The sequence below is a fragment of the Lepidochelys olivacea genome, assembly GCF_965140295.1.
Source record: "Lepidochelys olivacea isolate rLepOli2 genome assembly, chromosome: 20".
In the NCBI taxonomy this organism is placed as follows: domain Eukaryota; kingdom Metazoa; phylum Chordata; order Testudines; family Cheloniidae; genus Lepidochelys; species Lepidochelys olivacea.
The window spans coordinates 3,816,453-3,839,581 of record NC_140430.1 but is presented as its reverse complement, the minus strand read 5'-3'; the positions used below and the strand labels follow the sequence as shown (position 1 = coordinate 3,839,581).

The 23,129-nt window shown below is 65.4% G+C and overlaps 2 protein-coding genes across 10 annotated transcripts in view; both read right to left on the bottom strand.

Annotated features, from left to right (window-relative positions):
- The window catches only part of ARHGEF25 (Rho guanine nucleotide exchange factor 25), a 34,562-nt gene extending 31,674 nt beyond the window's left edge, over positions 1-2,888 (bottom strand). For all 3 annotated transcript variants that reach the window (XM_084610024.1, XM_084610026.1, XM_084610025.1), the window contains exon 1: positions 2,580-2,888. In XM_084610024.1, the coding sequence (XP_084466150.1) occupies positions 2,580-2,675 (96 nt within the window). In that variant the 5' untranslated portion in view covers positions 2,676-2,888. The remainder of the gene's footprint in view (positions 1-2,579) is intronic.
- A 7,577-nt stretch (positions 2,889-10,465) lies between these two features.
- On the bottom strand, positions 10,466-21,783 carry DTX3 (deltex E3 ubiquitin ligase 3). 7 transcript variants are annotated; one of them, XM_084610048.1, is made up of 6 exons: positions 21,641-21,783; positions 16,320-16,453; positions 15,449-15,517; positions 12,536-13,266; positions 11,489-11,706; positions 10,466-10,866 (listed from the first exon to the last, which is right to left on the bottom strand). In XM_084610048.1, the coding sequence occupies exons 3-6, from the start codon at positions 15,459-15,461 to the stop codon at positions 10,791-10,793; spliced, it is 1,038 nt and encodes a 345-aa protein (XP_084466174.1). In that variant the 5' UTR covers positions 15,462-15,517; positions 16,320-16,453; positions 21,641-21,783; the 3' UTR covers positions 10,466-10,790. The 7 variants fall into 7 exon arrangements, with proteins under 7 accessions (XP_084466174.1, XP_084466177.1, XP_084466175.1 ...); XM_084610051.1 differs by having other exon boundaries at positions 12,536-13,247; XM_084610049.1 differs by lacking the exon at positions 21,641-21,783 and adding an exon at positions 21,265-21,323.
- Positions 21,784-23,129: the final 1,346 nt, after the last annotated feature.

The window sequence follows — 23,129 nt, the reverse complement described above, 5'->3', positions numbered from 1 at the left end:
CCGCCCGCACAGCCCCAGCGCACCGAGAGACCCTACAATAACAAACCCGCCCGCACAGCCCCAGCGCACCGAGAGACCCTACAATAACAAACCCACCCGCACAGCCCCAGCGCACCGAGAGACCCTACAATAACAAACCCGCCCGCACCGAGAGACCCTACAATAACAAACCCGCCCGCACAGCCCCAGCGCACCGAGAGACCCTACAATAACAAACCCGCCCGCACCGAGAGACCCTACAATAACAAACCCGCCCGCACAGCCCCAGCGCACCGAGAGACCCTACAATAACAAACCCGCCCGCACAGCCCCAGCGCACCGAGAGACCCTACAATAACAAACCCGCCCGCACAGCCCCAGCGCACCGAGAGACCCTACAATAACAAACCCGCCCGCACCGAGAGACCCTACAATAACAAACCCACCCACACAGCCCCAGCGCACCGAGAGACCCTACAATAACAAACCCGCCCGCACCGAGAGACCCTATAATAACAAACCCGCCCGCACAGACCCAGCGCACTGAGAGACCCTACAATAACAAACCCACCCGCACAGCCCCAGCGCACCGAGAGACCCTACAATAACAAACCCGCCCGCACCGAGAGACCCTACAATAACAAACCCACCCACACAGCCCCAGCGCACCGAGAGACCCTACAATAACAAACCCGCCCGCACCGAGAGACCCTACAATAACAAACCCACCCACACAGCCCCAGCGCACCGAGAGACCCTACAATAACAAACCCGCCCGCACCGAGAGACCCTATAATAACAAACCCGCCCGCACAGCCCCAGCGCACCGAGAGACCCTACAATAAAAACCCGCCCACACAGACCCAGCGCACTGAGAGACCCTACAATAACAAACCCACCCGCACAGCCCCAGTGCACCGAGAGACCCTACAATAACAAACCCACCCGCACAGCCCCAGCGCACCGAGAGACCCTACAATAACAAACCCGCCCGCACCGAGAGACCCTACAATAACAAACCCGCCCGCACAGCCCCAGCGCACCGAGAGACCCTACAATAACAAACCCGCCCGCACCGAGAGACCCTACAATAACAAACCCGCCCGCACAGCCCCAGCGCACCGAGAGACCCTACAATAACAAACCCGCCCGCACAGCCCCAGCGCACCGAGAGACCCTACAATAACAAACCCACCCGCACAGCCCCAGCGCACCGAGAGACCCTACAATAACAAACCCGCCCGCACCGAGAGACCCTACAATAACAAACCCGCCCGCACAGCCCCAGCGCACCGAGAGACCCTACAATAACAAACCCGCCCGCACCGAGAGACCCTACAATAACAAACCCGCCCGCACAGCCCCAGCGCACCGAGAGACCCTACAATAACAAACCCGCCCGCACAGCCCCAGCGCACCGAGAGACCCTACAATAACAAACCCGCCCGCACCGAGAGACCCTACAATAACAAACCCACCCGCACAGCCCCAGCGCACCGAGAGACCCTACAATAACAAACCCGCCCGCACCGAGAGACCCTACAATAACAAACCCACCCGCACAGCCCCAGCGCACCGAGAGACCCTACAATAACAAACCCGCCCGCACCGAGAGACCCTACAATAACAAACCCGCCCGCACAGCCCCAGTGCACCGAGAGACCCTACAATAATAAACCCGCCCGCACAGCCCCAGTGCTCCCAGGAGACCCTACAATAACCGACCAGCATACATCACCCTAATCCCCCTGAAAGATCCTACAACAACAGCCCAGCATGTACAGCCCCAGTGCCCCGAAAGACCCTACAATAATAACCCCCCATACACCACCCTAGCCCCTGATAGACCCTATAATAACAAACCAGCACAAACAGCCCAATGCCCCGAGAGACCCTACAATAACAAACGAGCCTGCCTGCAATACTGCAGCAGGAAGGATCTGCAGGGTGGGGTGTTTATACCCCCCATCCCTGGGACTGTATCTGCCCCACACCAGGAAGCCTGTTTGCTGGGGCTGGGGGGTCCCAGCTTCTCCCTTGAAGCTCTGCTCTAACCAATCTCACCCCCTCCCCCAGGAATGGAGCCTCCCAGCACCCGCCCAGGGGGGAAGGGGAAGGGGAGTCTGGCGGGATCCCTCTGCCCAGCAGCCGGGAAACACCCTGTGAGCCGGAGAGGGGCGGCATCAAGGCCCCAAAAGCCGCAGCCCCATGTGCCGGCACTGGGGGCACGGCCCCCTTAGTGACCCCCACGCAGACCCCACAGCCAGCCCAATGTGGCCTGTGCAATTCCTTCTGCACAGCCCCCCAACCACCCTGCACAGACCCCCGATTATCCCCACATGGGCCGCCCAGCCACCCTGCACAGAACCCTCCAACCCCCTCTGCAGAGACCCCCCCAATTGCCCCTAGACTGACCCCCCTTCACCCCAGCACAGAGCCCCTGACTGCCCCTGGGGACATCCCCTGTCAGGCTGGCCCAGCGCTCATAGGGGACCCAGATGGCCCCAAATCCCCTGCACAAGCCCCGCATGCTCCCCAGAGATGTCATGTGGCTCTGAAGCCCCCAGGAGCCGCTCCCCCCCCCCATCCCAGGCCCTTACCCACTGCTGGCTGGGGAGGGCCATGGAGGTCAGGATATCGGCCATGGCCCCCAGCATCTGGTCCGTGCACCCCGCTGCCTGCTGGGGGGCCTTCATGGCCCGGGGCTGGGGGTCCCACTTCCGCCTGGCTGCCTCCAAAGGCTCCCTGCTCCAGTGCGAGGCTGGAGGTGTCTGGGGGAGCAGGGGTGCCGGGCGGAGCCCCGGGCACCCTGCCCGTGTGGCCGCCGAGAGTGGCTGGGATTGCTAAACAGCGACGGATCCTGCGTGGCTCCGATCCGAGGCCCCCACCCCGGCCCCCCGCTCCTCCGCAGCTACCATAACTTCTCTGCTACAAGCTGCTACCCTCCCCGGTCCCGCCACCACCCTTTATCTCCCGCCTCCTCCCTGGCTGCTCCCCGGCCTTGGGAGAGCGCAGGGGAAGGGGGGGTGCTGGGACCCCCAGGGCAGCACTCAGAGTCGGGGTGGGGGGGGAGCTCAGCTGCCTTTGGAATGAAAGAGGGGCTGGAGCAATGTTTTTGCTTTCATAATGGATGCAGCAGGCCCAGCGGTGCCGGGGGCTAGAAACCACCAGGCCCAGCGGTACCGGGGGCTACGAGCCACCGGGCCCAGCGGTGCCGGGGGCTACGAACCACCGGGCCCAGCGGTGCCCTGGCACAAATGAAGCGCTGCTCAACGGGCATCGCTGCGCGGGCTGGGAGGACGAAGGGCAGCGCAGGGTGGCCAGACCAGGCGCAGGCTAGTCCCATGTAAAACCAGCCTAGCCCAGCCCCAGGCCAGGGGGGGCTTTTGGAGGGTCGCTCTTTTTCGATGTCCCCAGGGGAGCTGCAGACTCGGCCCTGCGGGTGTCCTGGGCTCCAGCGGGGATGGGGCAGGGGAGGCCCCTAGGAAATAGGGAGCTGGTTCCAGGCCAAGGTGAGGAGCCAGCGCTGTGGGGCAGGGAGCAGGGGAGGGCGAGGGGTGGAGGGGAATGGAGAGGCTCAGGCCACTGACAGTGCCCTAGAGAGAAATTTCCCGGCAGTGCTGCAGGGCAGAGAGCCCCAGGTGGCTCCCCATTCCCCCATGGCCCTGTGATTACGGTCAGGGCCTCCCCCAGAGTCCGGGCCGTCCCGCTGCCCCCTATAGCCTGGGAATTACGTTCGGGGGCTCCCCCAGAGCCAGGATCCTCCCGCTGCCCCCTATAGCCCAGTAATTACGGTCGGGGGCTCCCCCAGAGCCAGGATCCTCCCGCTGCCCCCTATAGCCCGGTAATTACGGTTGGGGGCTCCCCCAGAGCCAGGATCCTCCCGCTGCCCCCTATAGCCCAGTAATTACGGTCGGGGGCTCCCCCAGAGCCAGGATCCTCCCGCTGCCCCCTATAGCCCGGTAATTACGGTTGGGGGCTCCCCCAGAGCCAGGATCCTCCCGCTGCCCCCTATAGCCCGGTAATTACGGTCGGGGACTCCCCTGGGACGTTCGTTTCCTGCCATTTCTCTCCCACTTTCCAAAGTCAAAACACATTTTTGGAGCCCGAGCTCAGAGGAGCCGCAGCCAGAGCCCCTCCCCCATGCCCCCGCCCCTGCCACGCAGGACCCCTCCCCCAACCCCCGCCCTGCTCTTCCCCCGCCACGCAGGACTTTCCCCCCCATCCTCCTGCCCCTCCCCCCAACCCTCTGCCCTGCCCCTCCCCCATCTCCCCATGCCCCCACCCACGCCACGCAGGACCCCTGCCTCCCATCTCCCACCTATGCTCCGTGTCCCCCCCCCACCCAAGGGCCCCATCACAACCTCATCTCTTCCCCCCCCCCCCCCGCCATGCAGGCCCCACATACAGGCTCCCGCCCCACCCACTTTGGAGTCCTCTGTCCCTCTCATTCATGCCAGCCACCTTTCCTCCCCCCCCCAGGCCTTGAGCCTCTTGCTGCTTCCCCCTCCCCTGCACAGACCCCCCACACACACACACTGATGACAGTTTGCTGCTGTACCCCTCACATGCACCCCCATCCCCGGCCCATGGGTCCCAAATTCTCCCTCCTCCAAATGAGCCTGGCAGGAGCCCTGAGCCCCCAGCTCCTGAAGGAGACGTAGCAGATGGGAACTCCCCTCCGCTGCATGTTGGTTTGTTATTGTAGGGTCTCCTGGGAGCACTGGGGCTGGGCCTGCTGGTTTGTTGTTGTAGGGTCTCCTGGGAGCACTGGGGTTGGGCCTGCTGGTTTGTTATTGTAGGGTTGCTGGATTCCTCCCCCTGCCAGAACTGACAAGCTGCTCCCTCCACAGGGGTGTTAGCCACACGGCCCCGTCCCCTGCACTGGGCCCACGCCGAGAGCACTAGACCCTGGAGAGGGACCCAGGCAGTCAAACCCACCTGGGCTGCGTCTCCTGGCTCGCTGCAGCAAAGCCCCCTGGCCAGATCCTTCCTGGGCCACAGGAGGCCTGAGCCTGCAGCTTTCCGGCCGGGAACTGCCGCTGAGCATGAATAATTTACTCCAGCCGAGCCATAATAGATGCTGGGGGAGGTGGGGGGCTGACCCTGCCCAGGCTCACACCCTGCTGCCAAGCTAGGTGTGCAGGAGCGAGGCTGTCTCGGCCCCAGGACAGCGCCCTCCCCTGGCTCAGCCATGCCTGGAGGGGAAAGCAAGTGCTGAATATGCAGCTGCCTCTGGGGTGGAACAGCCCCACAGTAACAGGCTAGGGCAGGAAACCTGGGGCGTCCAGGCAGCCGGAGCAGCCTGAGCTGGGGTTTAGCCAGGAGGCTTCGGCCCAGCCCTGGGACCATCAAGAAGGAGGCGGGGGTTGATTTCCCACCATGCTGGGAGTAGCCAGAGCCCTTCAGCAGCTGGGGTCAGCGTGGGACAGAGGCGGGACCCCGCTGCACAGCACCCCCCAGTGCCGAGGCCAGCCCTGGCTCCAAGGGGAGCCCCCCCCCGACCCCCGGTTTTGCGGCCTCCCAGCCAAGGAGTAACCGGGCCTGGCCCGGTTCTGCTGATGAGCCCAGCCATCAAGGCGAGACTGCCCCGGACCCAACTGGCATGCAGCTCACGGTCAGCGACCCGCGCGCAGAAAGCTTTTTGTAACCACCACCGAGGTATTTTTAGCGCCAGCTTGTTTGCCACGGAGCCCTGCCAACCTCACCTCCCGTTTCCCCCTGGCAGCACCCTTCCCAGCCCCGCCCTCCCCTCCCAGCCGGGGGCAGCTGGTCTTGCCCTGCGGCCCAGTTGCTAAAATCAACCCCCCTCAACCCCGTTTGCCCTGGGCCGGCTCCTGCCAAGCAATGGGGCAGGGCAAGGGAGCTGGGCAGTGTGAAGTCAGGGCAGGCTGGACCGGGGCGAGAGGCCACTGGGGCGTTTAGACCACCCCCCCCCCCAGTACCTGGGTGGCCCCAGGGCCCAGCAAGTACAAAGGGGAATTAGAACCACTTTGAGGGGGGGATAAAAATGGATGGAAGATGGGGAGAGGCTCATGGGGGTGCCATCTGGGTACGTCCGTACGGGGTGGGAGGGAGGGATGGCTAGTGAGTCGGGGGGGAATAGGGGAGTCTGGCTAAGGAGAGATGGGGTGTGGGGGAGGAGAGATGGATAGAGAGGGCAGGTGGACGTGGGGTAGGGACGGCTGGATGGGCAGCGGGTGTGTGAGGGGATGGAGGGAGGGAGGGGTTGGTGGGGATGGATGGCTAGATGAATTGGGGTGTGTGGGGGCAGGGGACAAATGAGCAGTGGGGCGTGAGTGGGGGGGCACAGACAGTGAGGCCAGGGGCCCGCAGCGAGCAGGAGCCACGGTGCCAGGTCCCCCGCTCTTGAGCCCCCAGGCCGGGCTGGGCCGGAGCTGAATCCCCAACCTGTGGCCCCCTGCCAGCACCCCACCATGGAGCTCCACGAGCTGGCCAGGCAACGGGGGTCGCCCTGCCCCTTCCCTGGGCCTGGGAGCGAGGTGAACGGGGCTCCCGGCTGCATCCATTCCCACTCCCTGGGGCAGGAATTGGGGGGGGGTCGAGATCCCAGAACTTACAGATGGATTCGGAGGGGAGGGGTAGCAGCCAGTGCCCCCGTCCCCCCCGTGTCAGGGCATGGGGCACAGATCAGCACACAGACACCCCAAGAGTGGGGTGGGGATCTGCCCCCTTGCCTGGCTGGGACCAGCTGGCCAAGAGCAGGGATTGGAACTGAGCACCTGGGTCTGTGCTGTGGGGCTGGGGTGCCCTCAGGCACTGGTCTGTGGGCACAGAGGGGCCCAGTTGTGCCCAGCAAGGAAGGGATCAGCTGGCCTGGTCTAACTTGGCCCACCCACTGGGGTTCTCTGGGCTCACACCGGTGCAACCGACACCACAAGGCTTGGGGCAGGGGACCCCACATTGGATCCCCCCTGACCCCCTGAGCCTGGCATCAACGAAGCCCCAGCACCATTGTGAGGAATGTACCAGTGGGGAAACTGAGGCACGGAGCTGGGGTGTGACATGCCAAAGGCAGCTAGGTGAGGACAGAACGCAGGTGTCCCGGCTCCCAGACCCCTGTTCTAACCACTCAGGGCAGCCGAAGACATTTGCGCCACGGTTCCCAGGGGACTGGCCCGTGCTGGAGCAGAGCCCGTCCTTGAGGCAAGGCGGGGAGGAGACGCTCCAAGCCCCCCGGGGCTGCAGCAGGAGCAGCCTATATTTAGCCCCTTCCCCTCCCAGGGACTCCTCCGCCACCTTCCCATACTTGGCCATTTCCCCATCATTGGAGACCGATGGGGCCCCCCCTCCTCCCCGGCCCGCTGGCTCTGGAGTCCAGCCTGCAGCTGGGATGGGGGATTCATTGCGGGCACCGTGGGGGAGGAGAGGGATGCTCCCTAACCACATCTGGCCATCCTGAGAGGTGGGGGGAGGTGCCCAGACCACTGCCCGGACTCCTGGGTTCTGTTCCCAACTCTGGAAGGGGAGAGGGGTCCAATGGGTTGGAGCGGGGGAGAGGCTTGGAGTGGGGGAGGGGGTCCAGCGGTTGGGGGCTCAGAGCCAGGACTCCTGGGTTCCACCCCCGCTGTGTCCTAGTTGCATCCCCTCCTGCTGCTTCCTTTTCTCCCGGCATATCGTGGTGCAACCCCAGGGGTGGCTTCACTTTTTCTTCTTGACACAGTCACCCCCCCTGCCCCACATGGCCCCTTTAGAGCCATGAGCCGGACGTCCCAGCCTTACCCAGGCCAGAGCCCCCCAGGGGAATAGCTCAGCCCGAGCTGGTTTGTCTGCGTTTTGAGGACCGAATTCAAGGAACGGGGCCAGCAGCTCGGCCTAGTCAGAGAACTCAGGGTCTCGTGCCCAGTGTCGGTTCTTGCCAGCCTTGCTCCCGCGGCTCGGGGAGATGATTGCCTATGGTGACGCGTCTACACCACAATGGCACAGCCCCAGCCCACGTCAGCCTCAGTTTCCCCTCCCAGCGCGTGTCTCTTCAACCCGTGAGTGCTCGGCGGCGTGTCTGGGCAGCTCCTGTGGTTAACAGAGGGAGGCCCCTCAATACCAATCAACATGGGAATGGATATTTCAGCCCGTCCGGCCTTTCTGACAGTCCCCGGCTTCCAAATCCTCTCTATGGCGGGCCGGTGTCAGCACGGGGCTCAGTCCTGATGGGAGGGCGCAGAGGGCCCCACGGGGGCAGCAGTTGGGGCCCAGGGTCCCAGACAGGCCCAGGACAATGAGGAAATCCTGCCCCAGGACAGGCGGGAGTGAGAACGGGCCCTCGGAGCGCAGGGGGGCAGCCGTGAGGGTGCTGCTGCCTAGAGCCCATCACACAGCCTGGCGCTGGCTGCATTTCATGCCCATCTAGGGTCTCTTGTCTGCTACTGAGATTGGAGGCTTGTGGGGCCTGTTTGTACAGCGCCTAGCACAAGGGATGTGGGGCCATGCCGGGGACTCTCAGCGCTACCATAATACACCTAATATATAACACACAGCACCGAGCGCTACCGTAATACACCTAATAAATCATGTACAGCGCCTAATGCAAGGGGTGCGGGGCCACGCCGGGGGGGCTCCCAGCGCTACCGTAATACACCTAATAAATAACACACAGCACCTAGCACAACGGGTGCGGGGCCATGACTGGGGCTAAGTGCTACTGTAATACACAGAGATAATAGCAGCCCTGCGACTCCCAGAGAGCCAGCCTCGGGCAACCTTATCCCTAATAATGGTAGCTCTGCTTCCAGCAGGGGCCCTCCCCCCGTGGCCCCCGCCACGGGGCTCAGAAAGGGGGCCGCAGACATGTTGCATACTTTTATTGAACCAAAGCTACAGAATCCAGGACAGACGGGTCAGGGGCCGAGCGACTCGGTTTCTCCTCTTTTTTAACCAGCAACCCCCCCTCCCCCCTCTGGAGAGGCCCGGGACCCATCCTCCCCAGGGCAGCAGCTCAGCCGGGGCGCAGGGGGGGGGAGGTTAACACAGGACAGAGAGCGGAGTCTGCTCACAGAACGGGACGCATCGTCTCCGTCACACACGGTACACGCTGGACGGCCGCAGCCACATGCTGAGAATAGGCAAAAGAAACAGACGGGTCCCGCGGTGCCCAGGCAGGTGGAGTCGGCGGCGATGGCCGGGGGAAGCCGGTCGGCAGAGTTCAGATCCAGACTGGACGCCCAGGCCCCGGCGGAGAGTCCGGAGCGGGATTGGAGGGGTATATACAGGAGAGGCGGGTCCCAGCGGGAGCCTTTGTCCACGGCTGGGCAGGGGGTGCCCACGGCCCGCAGCCCTGGCTGTGCTGAGGCAGGTGTCCGCAGAGGGCGGCATCGCCGGGGGGCACACGGCAGGCGTCCTGGCAGGGCCGCGACTTCATGTAGGTCCGGAAAGCAGTGCTCAGCGAAGAGCTCAGCCGACTGCGGCTCCGGGGCCCAGCAGGAACCGGAGAGGAGGGCAGCTGGGCCCAGGGCCGGGTGTGGTGCAGGGAGGTGTCGTGTGCGAGCCAGGCCCCCTTTCACACATACACACGTCTCGTACAGCCACCGCAACTGCACACCCTGATCTCCCCCCCACAGGGCACACGCTCCCCACCCCGACCCCACCAGCTAGGAACGGCCACATCCCACACACCCTGCCGCACACACAACCCCCAATCCCACACACCCGGTACAGCCACCCCCCCCTCACCCCCTGCACACACAACCCCCGATCCCCCGCACCCGGTACAGCCACCCCCCCCTCACCCCCTGCACACACAACCCCCGATCCCCCACACCCGGTACAGCCACGCCCCCCTCACCCCCTGCACACACAACCCCCGATCCCCCTCACCCCCTGCACACACAACCCCCGATCCCACACACCCGGTACAGCCACGCCCCCCTCACCCCCTGCACACACAACCCCCGATCCCCCTCACCCCCTGCACACACAACCCCCGATCCCACACACCCGGTACAGCCACCCCCCCTCACCCCCTGCACACACAACCCCCGATCCCACACCCCCCTCACCCCCTGCACACACAACCCCCGATCCCACACACCCGGTACAGCCACCCCCCTCACCCCCTGCACACACAACCCCCGATCCCCCACACCCGGTACAGCCACACCCCCCTCACCCCCTGCACACACAACCCCCGATCCCCCGCACCCGGTACAGCCACACCCCTCACCCCCTGCACACACAACCCCCGATCCCACACACCCAGTACAGCCACACACCCCTCACCCCCTGCACACACAACCCCCGATCCCACACACCCAGTACAGCCACACACCCCTCACCCCCTGCACACACAACCCCTGATCCCACACACCCGGTACAGCCACACACCCCTCACCCCCAACCCCCGATCCCACACACCCGGTACAGCCACACACCCCTCACCCCCTGCACACACAACCCCCGATCCCACACACCCGGTACAGCCACACACCCCTCACCCCCTGCACACACAACCCCCGATCCCCCGCACCCGGTACAGCCACACCCCCCTCACCCCCTGCACACACAACCCCTGATCTCTCACTCTCACACACACATACGCTTGATCTCCCTACCCTCTCCAGACACGCCCTGGTCACACACTCACACTCCCCCCGCCCGCCCCTCCAAGGAGCACTGGCAGCGGGGAGGGGCTCTGGCACTGACAGCCGCAATGCAGGGCGGAGCCGGCGAAGCACCTTGCCTTGATGGACGCGTGGCCGCCCCGGGCCCAGCTGGACGGGAGACGCTGTGGGGCCGTCCTGCCCCCCCCCCCCGGGTCGCCCCCTGGCCCCACAGCAGGAGCCGCAGCAGAGAAAGGGTTAATCCTCAGTGAGGCCTTTGGCTCGTAGCTCTTCCTGCACCCGGGCGAGGTACGTGGGGTCGGGGTACCCGAATCTAGGAGACACACAGGGGAGACATCAGCCATGCACACCCCCGCCTGGACAGCTCCCCAGCCTCACCTGTCCCGCCCCCAGCCACAGCAGCTTGGCCACCTCAGCTGTGCACTGCCATTCACGGGGGACCCCGGCACCCGCAGGGGGGCCTTTGGCCAGGGCACGGGGAGGGGTGTGTCCCAATTCCTGAAGAAAGGGCCCCGGGAGCTGCCAGGGTCACAAGCGTCTTGACACGCAGCGCAGCGCCCCCTGGCACTAGGGATTGGGGTCAGCGCCGAGAGCCAGGGCAGAGCGCCCCCCACTGAGCCCCCCGGCGCTGGGGATTGGGGTCAGCGCCGAGAGCCAGGGCAGAGCGCCCCCCGCTGAGCCCCCCGGCACTGGGGATTGGGGTCAGCGCCGAGAGCCAGGGCAGAGCGCCCCCCGCTGAGCCCCCTGTCTCACCCCCTGCAGCACAGTGCCCCCTCGAACCGGGGCCAGCACTGACTGCTAGGGGAGAGAGCCCCCTACTGAGCCCCCCCCAGGTTTCCAGTGCCCGTCGGGCCCCCCTCAGGAGCACGGATGGGTCATCAGCACCCCTGCCACTGGCCCCCAGCCCCTTAGCCCTGCGGGCGGCGGCTGCCTACAGCTGGGGTCCCCCGGTGCAGTTGGTTTTGTGGTGGATGTCGTTCCACGTGATGACGTTGGCTCTGCCCGTGGTCATGGAGGTGCCGATGGTGAAGGTCAGGCGCTGGTCGAAGGCCTTGCGGAACAGGGCCAGCACCTTGTTCCCCTCTGGGCAGTCGGGCAGGTAGGCCACCCGCGTGGTGCCCGGGTACCGCACGCCGGGGTTGGGATGCTCCGCCTACAATGGGGGGAGACGGAGACAATCAGACGCCAGGGATGCTGTGAAGCCTGGCACAGACTTTGCTGCCAGGCAAGGGGTGACGCTGCCCATGGGCCGGAGTCTCCTCCAGTGCTCACTGCGGGCATCGGGCAGCCCCCTGGGTCGCTCCAGCTGGGGGCTTGGTCTCCTCCTGCCCTGCAGAACCCCGGGGGCGGGTGACCCTGCAACTGGCGTAGGGGGTATCACTCTTGGGGAGAGGGAGGGGGAATGTCCTCTGCTCACTGCCCCCTGAATGCCAACCTGCTTTCGGCCTACACAGTGCTCAGCCTCCCTGAGCCACAGGGCGACGCCAGTCCAGAGGGGACAGGACAAGGTAGGGCTGGTGTGCCCCAGTGCCGCCCCCTGCCAGGGCCGTGCCCAAGGCTCTGCCGTGCCCCAGGGGCAAAGGCAGGGATCGGATGGATGTGGGAGGAGTTAGATTTATCCAGATTTACCAGGTGATCCCAGTGCAGAGGGAAAATTAGCAGATGGGGGGCGGACAGGAAAGGGGGGGGCATCCAAGGGCCAACGCAGCCTGGTGGGGACACTGCACATGGGGCTGGGAGAGCAGGGGGCTGGGATTTAGGGCACCGGCAGGGCTGGAGTGTGGGGAGCCCAGGGCTGGGCTAGCAGGGGGCTGCGGGTTGGGATTGAGGGGCACCGGCAGAGCTAGGGAGGCAGGGAAGCTGACCCAGACCTCCGCCCCTTGCAGCTGACTGCCCCAACAAGCCCCCTCCCACCACCCGCTGCAGCCAGGCGGGCTGGGGAGGACTGCAGAGCTGGGGCCAGAGGCCGGGGGAGAACTCACCCCTTGGATGCCAGGCGGGAAGACGTACTGGATGATGATGGTGCCGTATTTCTCGTAGCCGGGGAGCAGCAGGCTCGAGTCCTTGGACACCAGCATGCGCCCGTTCTCGGGCTGGTTGCCCACCAGCTGCCCGTAGAAGCGCCCGCACATGGGGCAGGCCCGCTTGACCTGCAGCGCCCGCGTGATGCAGTCCTCGCAGAAGGAGTGCTTGCACTTCTCCAGAGTCTTTACGTTCTGGATCTCCCCCAGGCAGATGGGGCACTGGTTCTCCTGCTCCTCCTCCCGCGAGCAGCCCGCCGCCCCCCCCAGGCCCCCTCCCCCTCCTGGGCCCCCCGCCCTGGCCCCGGAGGTCTGCTGACCCCGGGAGACCACGCCGGCCCCGTGTGGGCGCAGCTCGCCCCCGGGTTTGTCCAGCAGGGCCATGCACCCCACCAGCTCGCTCTGCCGCTGTGCCTTCTTCAGCTCCTTCTCCGTCTCCTTGAGCAAGGCCTTGAGGGCTTTGCGGGCCAGGTAGAGGCCGTTGCCGGCCCCGGGGGCCGGCGTGGAGAGCTGCAGCACGTAGATCTCCGAGGTCTCCCCATCGATCAGGATGCTCAGCTTGGTCTCCTCCTTCAGCCTGACCAGCTTGGAGGGGGCCTCTTTGGTCAGGAAGTCCCAGACGGGCTTAGAGACCGTGAGCTTATTTTTAGTGGCGCCCCCGCATGCCGCCATCCTGGATAAAACAAATGACACTGAAGAGAAAAGAACAGTCATCAAAGCCGCCGGCATCGCCTCCCGGGTGGGCTAGAGACAGACAGACAGACAGACAACGGACACCGCCCCACCCCCACCCCTTCCACAGCCAGCCAACTGCCCCAGCCCCAGCCGGGATTTGAACCTTCGGCTCCAGGAAGCATCGGGAGGGGCGGATCCCCTCCGGGGCCCAGCCATCCCCTCGGCCCAGCCATCGTTGTCCCCTCTGGCCTTTAAATCTCTACCCTCGGGTCCCACGCTCCGGGGGGGGGGGCGGGGTGTATCTTCTGGGGTCTATTCCCCTATCGCTGTGTGGGTTGGGGTGAGTTAGCTCCTGTCCATCTCAGTGGTGTCAGGCGGGTTGTACCCCACAGCCTGCCCCACAGCGAACCCCCCCCCAAGTTCAAACAAAACACACACACCCACCCCCCACAGCTGATCAGTCACCCATCACAAACATGACAGTCACGAGACAATCATTTAATAAATATCATTGCAATTAAAATAAAACACGGGGGGGGGGATGGGGGAGAAATGCTTGTTTGGAGGGGTTAACAAAGGGTTTTTTTAAACAGGGGGGCACGATTGCTGCGAAAAACCCGCTTCGTAAGGCCGAAGGCTGCGTTCCCCACCACCTTGGGTTATGAAACAGCAGAGTAATGAATGGGAAATCCCGGGTCCTGGGGGAGGGATAAGGAGGCTGGGGGTGGGGCTGCCCATGGGAGAGGGAGCGGAGTCTAGCAGGACCCTAAGACACAGATCCATCCCCCCTCCACCCTCCAGCAGCGCGAATGGGCCAGAATAGGGGTGCATCCCCCCCCAAGAATCACCCCTGCAGGGGCCCCAGCCGGTGAAGTGGGGTCAGGCCCTGGCCCCCTACTTGGGGCAGATCAGGGGTGTGGCCAGAGGACACTGCACTTCGGGTAGTTTCTGCTCCCCAGGGGCCAGGCCCAGAATACGGGGAGCCCAGAGAGGTGCAACCCCCCCTGAAGGGATGGGGGACCTTGGGATCGAGCCCCACAAACTGAGCCTCAGCCTTGGACACGAGGAGCAGGTGGTTCCTGAGCCCCCTGGCACATTTAGGGAGACTCCCCCACACACACTTATCCCAAATTGGGCCATGCCCCACTCCCCCCACCCCAGTAAGTGCCAGGAATAACACCCCTTCATTTGCCCCACTGAATCTTGTGCCCCGGAGCTATGGCTCCAGCAAGGGGGCTGGGGCCCTATACCCCATGGGGCAGGCAAATGCACCAGGTGGGGCCCCCTGCCAGCCTGGATCAAAGAGGGGCACCCGAGCGGTGTCAGGGGAGGAGGCCTCTCTCCCTTTCCCTCACACTGGGGGCCACTCAAGATTATGGCTGCCCCCCTCACCCAGCAACCTCAGCAGGATTCAGACCACCCCTCACCCTGGGGTGCATGAGGGAGGTGCCCCAAGGAGCTTTTGCCCCAGTCGGTCCCTGGGTTGGGGTGTCTCAGGAGTGGGGGGAGGCTGAATTGTGGCCTTTGTTGTCTGGGGGAGCCCCTCTGGGGCCTGACCAGATGTGGGGGGAGGGGACCAGGAGAGCTGGGCTGGGGGAGCCCCAAAGTGGGGCTGAGCTAGGGGGTTGGGGAGCTCCACAGAATAGGCCCCGGCCCCAAGTGCTGGCTCCGAGCACCCCCTGCTCTAACCCACCGGATCCCCATTCCCGCCCCCGGCTAGGGAGAGAAGAACCCAGGCGTCCTGGGCCCCAGACATGCCCCCACCCCCCAGGACCCAGCAGATGTAACCCAGACCCACCCCCACCGGGGCCCGCATGAGCAGACCCACAGCGGGAAGAGAACAGCCTCCCCCCCTCCCCCCGCAGAAGAGCCCCACACCTGGAGGTGGGAGAAGGCGGGGGGGGCTCACTGAGATCCCCCCCTTCCGCAATGGATGCAGCAAACCCCAGAGGCTCGGGGGAGAACTACCCCGGGGGGGGGTGCTAGGAGGAAGTGGGGGGGCTGTACCGCGCGGGGGGGGCTGGTAAAGGGGGAGATGGGCCCTATCGGAGGGGGGGGCTGTAGCGAGGCGGGGGGCCTCCTGCACCTGGAGGGGGGCTGCCCCCTATGGGAGGAAGCAGGGGGCCGTACCGGGGGGGTGCAGGCCATTCCGGGGGGGGGGCGTACCGGGCCGTGGGGGCCGGGCCGGGCGGCACCTACCTGGGGAGCCCATGGGAGAGGGAAGCAGGAAGCGCCCGGAGCGAGTTCAGCGGAGCCGCGAACCAGGAACTACAAAGAACGGGGGGGGGCGACAAGGGGGTTTGCGGGTTACGACGCTGCAGGGGCTGCCCCGCCCCCCCCGGGGCTATCCAGCCCCCCCCCCATTCGCGACAGCTGATCGGCCCACCTGGCGTCAGCGCGTCCCCCCCCCCGGCCAGCTCTGCGCCCCCCCCGTGTCCCCTCCCTGCTAGCTCAGCGCCCCCCCCCACTACCCTCCAAGGTACAGGGCTCTCCCCAGCTCAGGGGGGCCCATCCTCCCTGCCTCCACCTCCTCCCCCCCCCCCGGCTCCCTCCTCCCTCTTCCTTGTGTGATCTCCACCCCACACCCCCCCCGGTGATTCACGGCTCTCCCTCGCCCGGGGCCCCTCTCCAGCGCCTCTGCCAAGAGCTGGAGCCAGGAGGCCCCGGGTTGGGAGTTGGGCCCCATGCAGCTGGTCTCACCAAGCCCCGGCAGCTCCGGTCTGTGCCACCTCCGAACCACCTGCCACGCTCCACGCCCCTGCTCGCAGTCCCCACCCCACATCCAGCCGCCCCACAGGCGCCGCGGGCTCCCAGCACAGCCCCCTTTGTGCAGAGGACGTGGGGCGCCGGCTCTGCCCGCGGCGTGGGGGTCTGTCCGTGGCAGGTCCGGCTCACAGGACATGGTGCCCAGCTGAGTCTGTCAGCCCATCCCCTGCCTCCCCACTGATCTCCCCACTGCTCGGGCCCCAACCCCCAGAAGGGCAGGCAGTGTTTAAAGTGCATGGAGGGGAGGGGGGTCACAAGGGGTCGCAGTCGTAGCCTGTGGGGGGCACCTTGCGGCCCATCTTACCAAAACGGCTGCTCCCAGATTACGTTGGATCCCTCACTACGTTCAGACCCTCACAGCCAGGGCAGGGAAGCAGGTGAATTCCTGGGCCGGACTCGCGGCAGGTGGGGGTCCGGGCTGGCCGGATCTCAGGGTTTCTGGGTCGGGGGATATTTTAACATTGGGTTTGGTTCCAATTCAGATGGAAACCCCACTCAATTTTCCTTCTAGGAAACCCCCCCTCCCCAGGGTGCTCCCCACATTTGCTCCCGGGGCCTGGCACCCACTGACTGAAATAGCAGTTTCACATCTGCTGTTCAGTGCTGGACAACCCTGAAACAGACACGAACCCTGGCAGTTTCAGTCAGTGGCAGCCCCAGGCCCTGGCGGGGCAGCCCACTCAGGGAAAAGCCAGAATTTCCAGACTCGCAGGCCGGCTGGCTCCCTGCTTCCTCTCCACATTCCTGACCAACCCTAGGATGGAGGCTGTGGATGGGAGGGGTGTGAACGCTAAGAACCCCCCTACTCCGGTTTCAGTGAAGGGGCACACACTCCTCCCTGCACAGGGCTCCAGCCCAGTCTCTGCAAAGGGACATCCATGACTCTCCCCATCCCCCAGTGGCTGCCGATGAATAACCTGCCCTGAAGGACTTTTTCTCCTTACTGCCAGGGGACTCAGGGTTCGTCCGGTGCCCTGGGGCAGGGGGGGTTCATGCCCCTGTTGCGTTGGGTCTCCTGCCTGTCAAGCTGAGCACATCCACACTGGCCTCAGGATCACCCAGCCAGTTTCTCTTCTTCATGCCTGTTCTCTGCCTCCGTAATATCCTGTGGCAGTGAGTCCCACAGGCCCGTGTGCTAACAAACCTCTAAGAGCCTGCTCTGCCAGGCAAGAGGCATCCCTGGAGGAAGGCGAGGGGGCACTTAGGGAGGCAGCTGGCATAAGGAACTGAGAGGGGTGTGGCTCTCTGGGCCCTGCTCAATCTGTGCCGAGGATGGAGGGGGCGGTGGGTTTTGCTCCCCACCTGCAGGGAGTGACAAGCATCTGGGGGAGGAGCTGTGTCCCAACGGGGGCTGCCGACAGCCTGTCTGGATCCAAACAAGCCGGTGCCCAGCAGCCATGGTGCACAGGCCCCTCCCCGTGGTCCGTAAGCCTCAACCAAGCCCTGGAGTCTCTAGCACCCGGGAGCTTCGCGTGTCGTGGGCGCTGCCCTGCGAGGTGGGGGGGCTGGGGGATCTGTTGCTGTTTACTCCCAGAGCCCCCAGCGACTGGCATCACAGCTGATCTGGAGCTGCCAGGGCCTTGAGCAGAGCCTGGCATTGCGTCTGGGCAGAGGCCTCCAAGCTGCAGAGAGACCCACGGAGGCTTGCGCATCCTCTGATGGGACCAGGCCCGGAGACTGACTCGGCTCCAGGCTCGCAGCCTGCTCTGGGGGACCCTGCCAGGGTCCCCCCACCCCGCTTTTGAGCTCCCTGCCTTCTTGTGAAGGGCCCAGCCCTGTCCCATACCAATGCTTACGCCCTCCCACCACCATGACAATGCCACATTTGCCCCACGGCGCCCAACGCTGACTGCAGGGCCCCGATCCCCCTACGGGCCCCCGGCAATGCCAGCTGCACTCCAGATCTCTTCTCCACTCCTGCACCCCAGATCCCCCCAGCCGAGCTCGCTCCCCCCCAGCTGGGCTGTTCGATGCCAGGTAACTCTTGGCTCTGAGGTGAACTGGGGCCCCAGGTTTCCCTGCCGTCGCCGAGCGCCGGATAGTGATGTAAACGGCCAAATCTAGCGTGTCCTGCAGCCGGATCCCTGCGTGGTGGGGTCCTGCCTCCGCCCTTCAGGGAACGGGGAGTCAGTGCTTGGCTGGGAGACCCTCCGAGACCACCCGGACGCTGCAGGAAGGGGGGTGGGCTCAGGCTGGGGCGCTCTCCCCTCAGAATCAGGGCTGGCTCCAGGGCAACACGAGGGGGTGTCATGATGCAGGGAGCAAGATGGGCGCCGGAGCTGGTATCTGCCTCCGCTTCAGGCCATGGGTCAGTGCTGCTCACTGACAAGGGCTGGTACCAGCGGGGCCCCGGTGGCAGGGCAAGGGGGTGGGGGGCACCTGATGGGGAACTCCCCACCACAGGGACAACCCCTTTGCCAGTGTCCCCAGGGGAGGAGTCTCTCCCACTGGCCTCCCAGTATGACTTGACTTCAGCATGGCTGAGCGGGGAGCAGGCTCAGTGTGACCCCATGATCGCCCCCCTGCACAGCAGAGCACCCCCCCAGCTGCCGTTGGCAATCACAGCACAGCCGGGCTTTACCATTCCCTTCTATGCAGCTGCATTGCAATAAACACGGGGCACAGCCCCCAGGAGACCCTACAATAACAAGCCAGCCTGAGCAACCTTCCAATAACAACCCAGCCCCCGCAACTGCTGCAGGAAGGGACCCCACATCCTACCAGCTGCTCCCACGGGACCCTCTGATAGCAAACCGGCCCCCGGCCAGCTACATGTGTTGGGGGGAGGGGAGTTCCCGACTCAGTGGCCTGAGCCCTCGCACTGTATGTGCGGGGGAGAAACAGGCAAGAGACAGGGCTCGCCTCCCCCATGGATGTGGGGGATTTGCTGGTAAAGACCTTGGCTTTCCCAGCCCCAGCTGGGCACGGGGGAGGGGGGGAGATTGGGGGTGGAGGAACCAGCCAGTACAGCCGGCCTGGCCATGTAGACAGTTGGTACCTCCATGCTGCCCCATGGCAGGGCTTGTCCTGAGGCCGATTCCTCCCTAGAGGGGACTGGGATGGGCCAGGGCTGCAGCATATCCCCCGCCCCCCCCCAGCCCCACACCACCGGCCAGGATCCCTGTTCAAAAAGGTGTGTCAGGGCTGCTCCCCCGGCCCCAGGCATGATCTCCCTTCAGGGCGGGCCCCCAGGACACGTCGCCCCCGCTGAGAGGGGCAGGGGCGCAGGACTCTGGGGGAGCTGACTCCACTTCCCACCGGGGGCCCCAGACCGGACAGCGCCCAGTGCTGAGATCCTGCTAGGTCAGCCCTGCAGCCGAGTGCCCCCCCACCCCCACCCGGCTTCATCCTAGTCTGCAGGTGGATCAGGCCCCATCAGAGCACCAGGCTTGGTGGTGGGGGAGGAACGGAGATTGGGCTCCGTCAGGGCACCAGGCCTATCTGGGTGTCAGGCACGGGGGGGTGAGGCGTGGGGGAAATTGAGCCCAGCCAGGGCATCTCTGCCACAGGACAAAGAACGCAGAGGGGTGGGCATGGGCTGTTCTGAGCATCCAGCCCAGGCCAAAACCTGACAGAGCAGGGATTCTTCAGAATCCCTCCCATCCTTCAGCTCAGACCCCCCCATCTCCCCCATCCTTCCCCCCTTCCACATCCTTCAGCTCAGACCCCCCCCATCTCCCCCACCCTTCCCCATCCTTCACCTCAGACCCCCCCATCTCCCCCACCCTTCCCCATCCTTCACCTCAGACCCCCCCATCTCCCCCACCCTTCCCCCCTTCCCCATCCTTCAGCTCAGACCCCCCATCTCCCCCATCCTTCCCCCCTTCCACATCCTTCAGCTCAGACCCCCATCTCCCCCACCCTTCCCCATCCTTCACCTCAGACCCCCCCATCTCCCCCACCCTTCCCCATCCTTCACCTCAGACCCCCCCATCTCCCCCACCCTTCCCCCCTTCCCCATCCTTCAGCTCAGACCCCCCATCTCCCCCATCCTTCCCCCCTTCCACATCCTTCCCCTCAGACCCCCCCATCTCCCCCACCCTTCCCCCCTTCCCCATCCTTCAGCTCAGACCCCCCCATCTCCCCCATCCTTCCCCCCTTCCCCATCCTTCAGCTCAGACCCCCATCTCCCCCATCCTTCCCCCCTTCCCCATCCTTCAGCTCAGACCCCCCCATCTCCCCCACCCTTCCCCCCTTCCCCATCCTTCAGCTCAGACCCCCCCATCTCCCCCACCCTTCCCCCTTCTTCAGCTCAGACCCCCCATCTCCCCCATCTCCCCATCCTTCCCCCTTCCCCATCCTTCAGCTCAGACCCCCCATCTCCCCATCCTTCCCCCCTTCCCCATCCTTCAGCTCAGACCCCCCATCTCCCCATCCTTCCCCCCTTCCCCATCCTTCACCTCAGACCCCCCATCTCCCCCATCCTTCCCCCCTTTCCCATCCTTCAGCTCAGACCCCCATCCTTCCCCCTTCCCCATCCTTCAGCTCAGACCCCCCATCTCCCCCACCCTTCCCCATCCTTCAGCTCAGACACCCCATCTCCCCCATCCTTCCCCCCTTCCCCATCCTTCAGCTCAGACCCCCCATCTCCCCCATCTCCCCATCCTTCCCCCTTCCCCATCCTTCAGCTCAGACCCCCCATCTCCCCCAACCTTCCCCCATTCCCCATCCTTCACCTCAGACCCCCCATCTCCCCCATCCTTCCCCCCTTTCCCATCCTTCAGCTCAGACCCCCATCTCCCCCATCCTTCCCCCCTTCCCCATCCTTCAGCTCAGACCCCCCATCTCCCCCACCCTTCCCCATCCTTCAGCTCAGACCCCCCATCTCCCCCATCCTTCCCCCCTTCCCCATCCTTCAGCTCAGACCCCCCATCTCACCCATCCTTCCCCCCTTCCCCATCCTTCACCTCAGACTCCCCCATCTCCCCCACCCTTCCCCATCCTTCAGCTCAGACCCCCCCTCTCTCCCACCCTTCCCCCCTTTCCCATCCTTCAGCTCAGACCCCCCATCTGCCCCTCCCTTCCCCCCTTCCCCATTCTTCAGCTCAGACCTCCATCTCCCCCACCCTTCCCCCTTCCCCCATCACCCCTTCCCATCCTTCAGCTGAGACTCCCGCATCTGCCCCGACCGTTCACCCCCACATCACCCCTTCAGCTCAACCCCCCCCCCATCTGCCCCCACCCCCATCCTTCAGCTCAGACCCCTTCATCGCCCCCGCGCCCAGCTCTGCATTCCCAGCAGGACTCACCCCCCCCCACTCACACGCCCGGGGGGAGGGGCAGCGGCCCCCTCCCCACCGCCGGGACAGGTGATGGGCTCGACCCTCCTGAATCTGCAGCCAGAGGCAGGAAACCAAGCGCCCCCCCCCACCCCGGCCCATGGCCCAGATCAATTTCATGCCAACCCCCCCCCCCCCCCCGCCCACACAATGGCCCGCAGCGCTGGGAAAGCCGCTATTGTGCATCCGGGCCACGATCCCTGGCACGGGCCCCCTGCAGCCCCCCCCCCCAGCCCGGCCGCCCCCGTCTCTGCAGCCCCCACGCCCGGCAGCTCCCACCCCATCTCTGCAGCCCCCCAGCCCGAGAACCAGCCTCGCAGCGGCGCGGGATCGGGCCGCTCCGTACCTGGCGGCGCAGCAGCCCCGAGGCGCCGTGGGGCGGGAGCGGGGGTCGCGGCCATGGCGGGCCCGGCCCTTCCCCGGCCTGGCGCGGGCGAGCGAGGGACCCGCTCCCGGCTCCTCTTCGCGGGGGGGGGGGCGCGACGCGAGCGATGGGGGCTGCGGCGGCGCTATGGAAACCGGGGGGGGAGGGGAGCTCGCTGGGGGGGGAGGGGAGCTGAGATTGCGGGGGGGGGGGAAGGTCTCTAGCTTTGTGCCTATGGGCCCCGGTCCATTAGCCCCCCCAGGTGCCTAAAGCCCAACAGCACTTGGGGTCTGGGGGATACGAGGCTGGAGCCGGGGGGGGTGCCCTAGAGAGCCAGGTAGTAGGGCAAAGTCCCAGTATGGGGGGGGGGTGGTGTAGAGACCCCATTTGGGCCCAGCTGGGAGGGGACTTCAGGCCTTCCCAGGCAGGGGGGGGCAGGGGATTCACCCCACCCCACAGGTTCCCCTGGAAACCCAGGGAGAGGGTGGGCTGAGGGCAACCCCCTGGGGAGTCAAAGAGGAACGCGCAGCCCAGCTGGACGGTGCCTCCCGCCCCCGGCTGCCCCCCCCCCCGAGCCCGAGGCCCGGGCTGGATGTTTTGCAAGCAGCCGGGCCCGCACCGAAGGTGGGACAGTGGCCTGCCGAGGCTGGGTGGAAGCGACACCACCCCTGAGCTGTCAGCGCCCTTAGCTGGGTTTGGGCAGCATCCAGGGGTCCCACCCAAGGTTGTGGGGCCCACGGTGATAGGCACTGCCCCAGGCAGACCTGGAGCCAGGGCCTCACCCAAAGCGCACACAGGCTCCGCAGCCAGATCAGGGAGGGAAATTGAGGCACAGAGCAGGGCCGCGACTTGCTCAAGGGCCCACAGAAGGTCGGGGAGAAGTAGGATCAGAACCCCGGTGTCCTAAGGCCCAGCCCCGTACCCGCCAGGCTTCACTGCCCCCCTCTCACAAGCCCCGTAACACCCAGTGCACAGTCCACTCGTATCCTGGCCCATCACAGGGGCTCGAGAAGAAAGAGGAGCTGCCCGCGCCGGAGCAGTGGGGGGAGGAGACGAGCCCATGACAGGTGGACAAGCCAGGATTTTAAAAGCTCAAAAGCCCAAGCTGGGCGTACTGGGGAGGGCAGATAATACTATGGTGAACCCCCCCCCCAGCGCTCAGGTCAGGCAGTTCCAACTCCACCCCTGGCAGAGGCTTGGGGGGGGGGGGAAATTTGCCCAAGGCAGCAGCCCAGGGCTGGGGGTGCAAGGGGACAGAGGTGGCTGATGAGGAGGAGCTCCCCTGGGGGGTGGCCCTGAAGCCAGGAGCCATGGGGGGGGCAGAGGAGACTCTCCCCCTCCATTGGGGGTACCACTCAGTTATCTCTCCCCCCCATCGGCAGAAGCAGCCGGATGGGTCAAGATAGGTGCTGGGGAGGCTACAAAACACCAGAACCTTTTTCTCCCCTACCAGAGATGGGGGCTCAGCCCC

Bases quoted from the DNA above. Each gene is read 5' to 3' on its own strand.
- DTX3 (XM_084610047.1), bottom strand. From the start codon at position 13,303: ATGCCGGCGGCTTTGATGACTGTTCTTTTCTCTTCAGTGTCATTTGTT. The intron at 11,707-12,535 runs GTGAGTTCTCCC...CCCCCATTGTAG, and splicing joins TCCCGCCTGGCATCCAAGGG to GCGGAGCATCCCAACCCCGG. The intron at 10,867-11,488 runs GTAGGCAGCCGC...TGTGTCTCCTAG, and splicing joins TGCACCGGGGGACCCCAGCT to ATTCGGGTACCCCGACCCCA.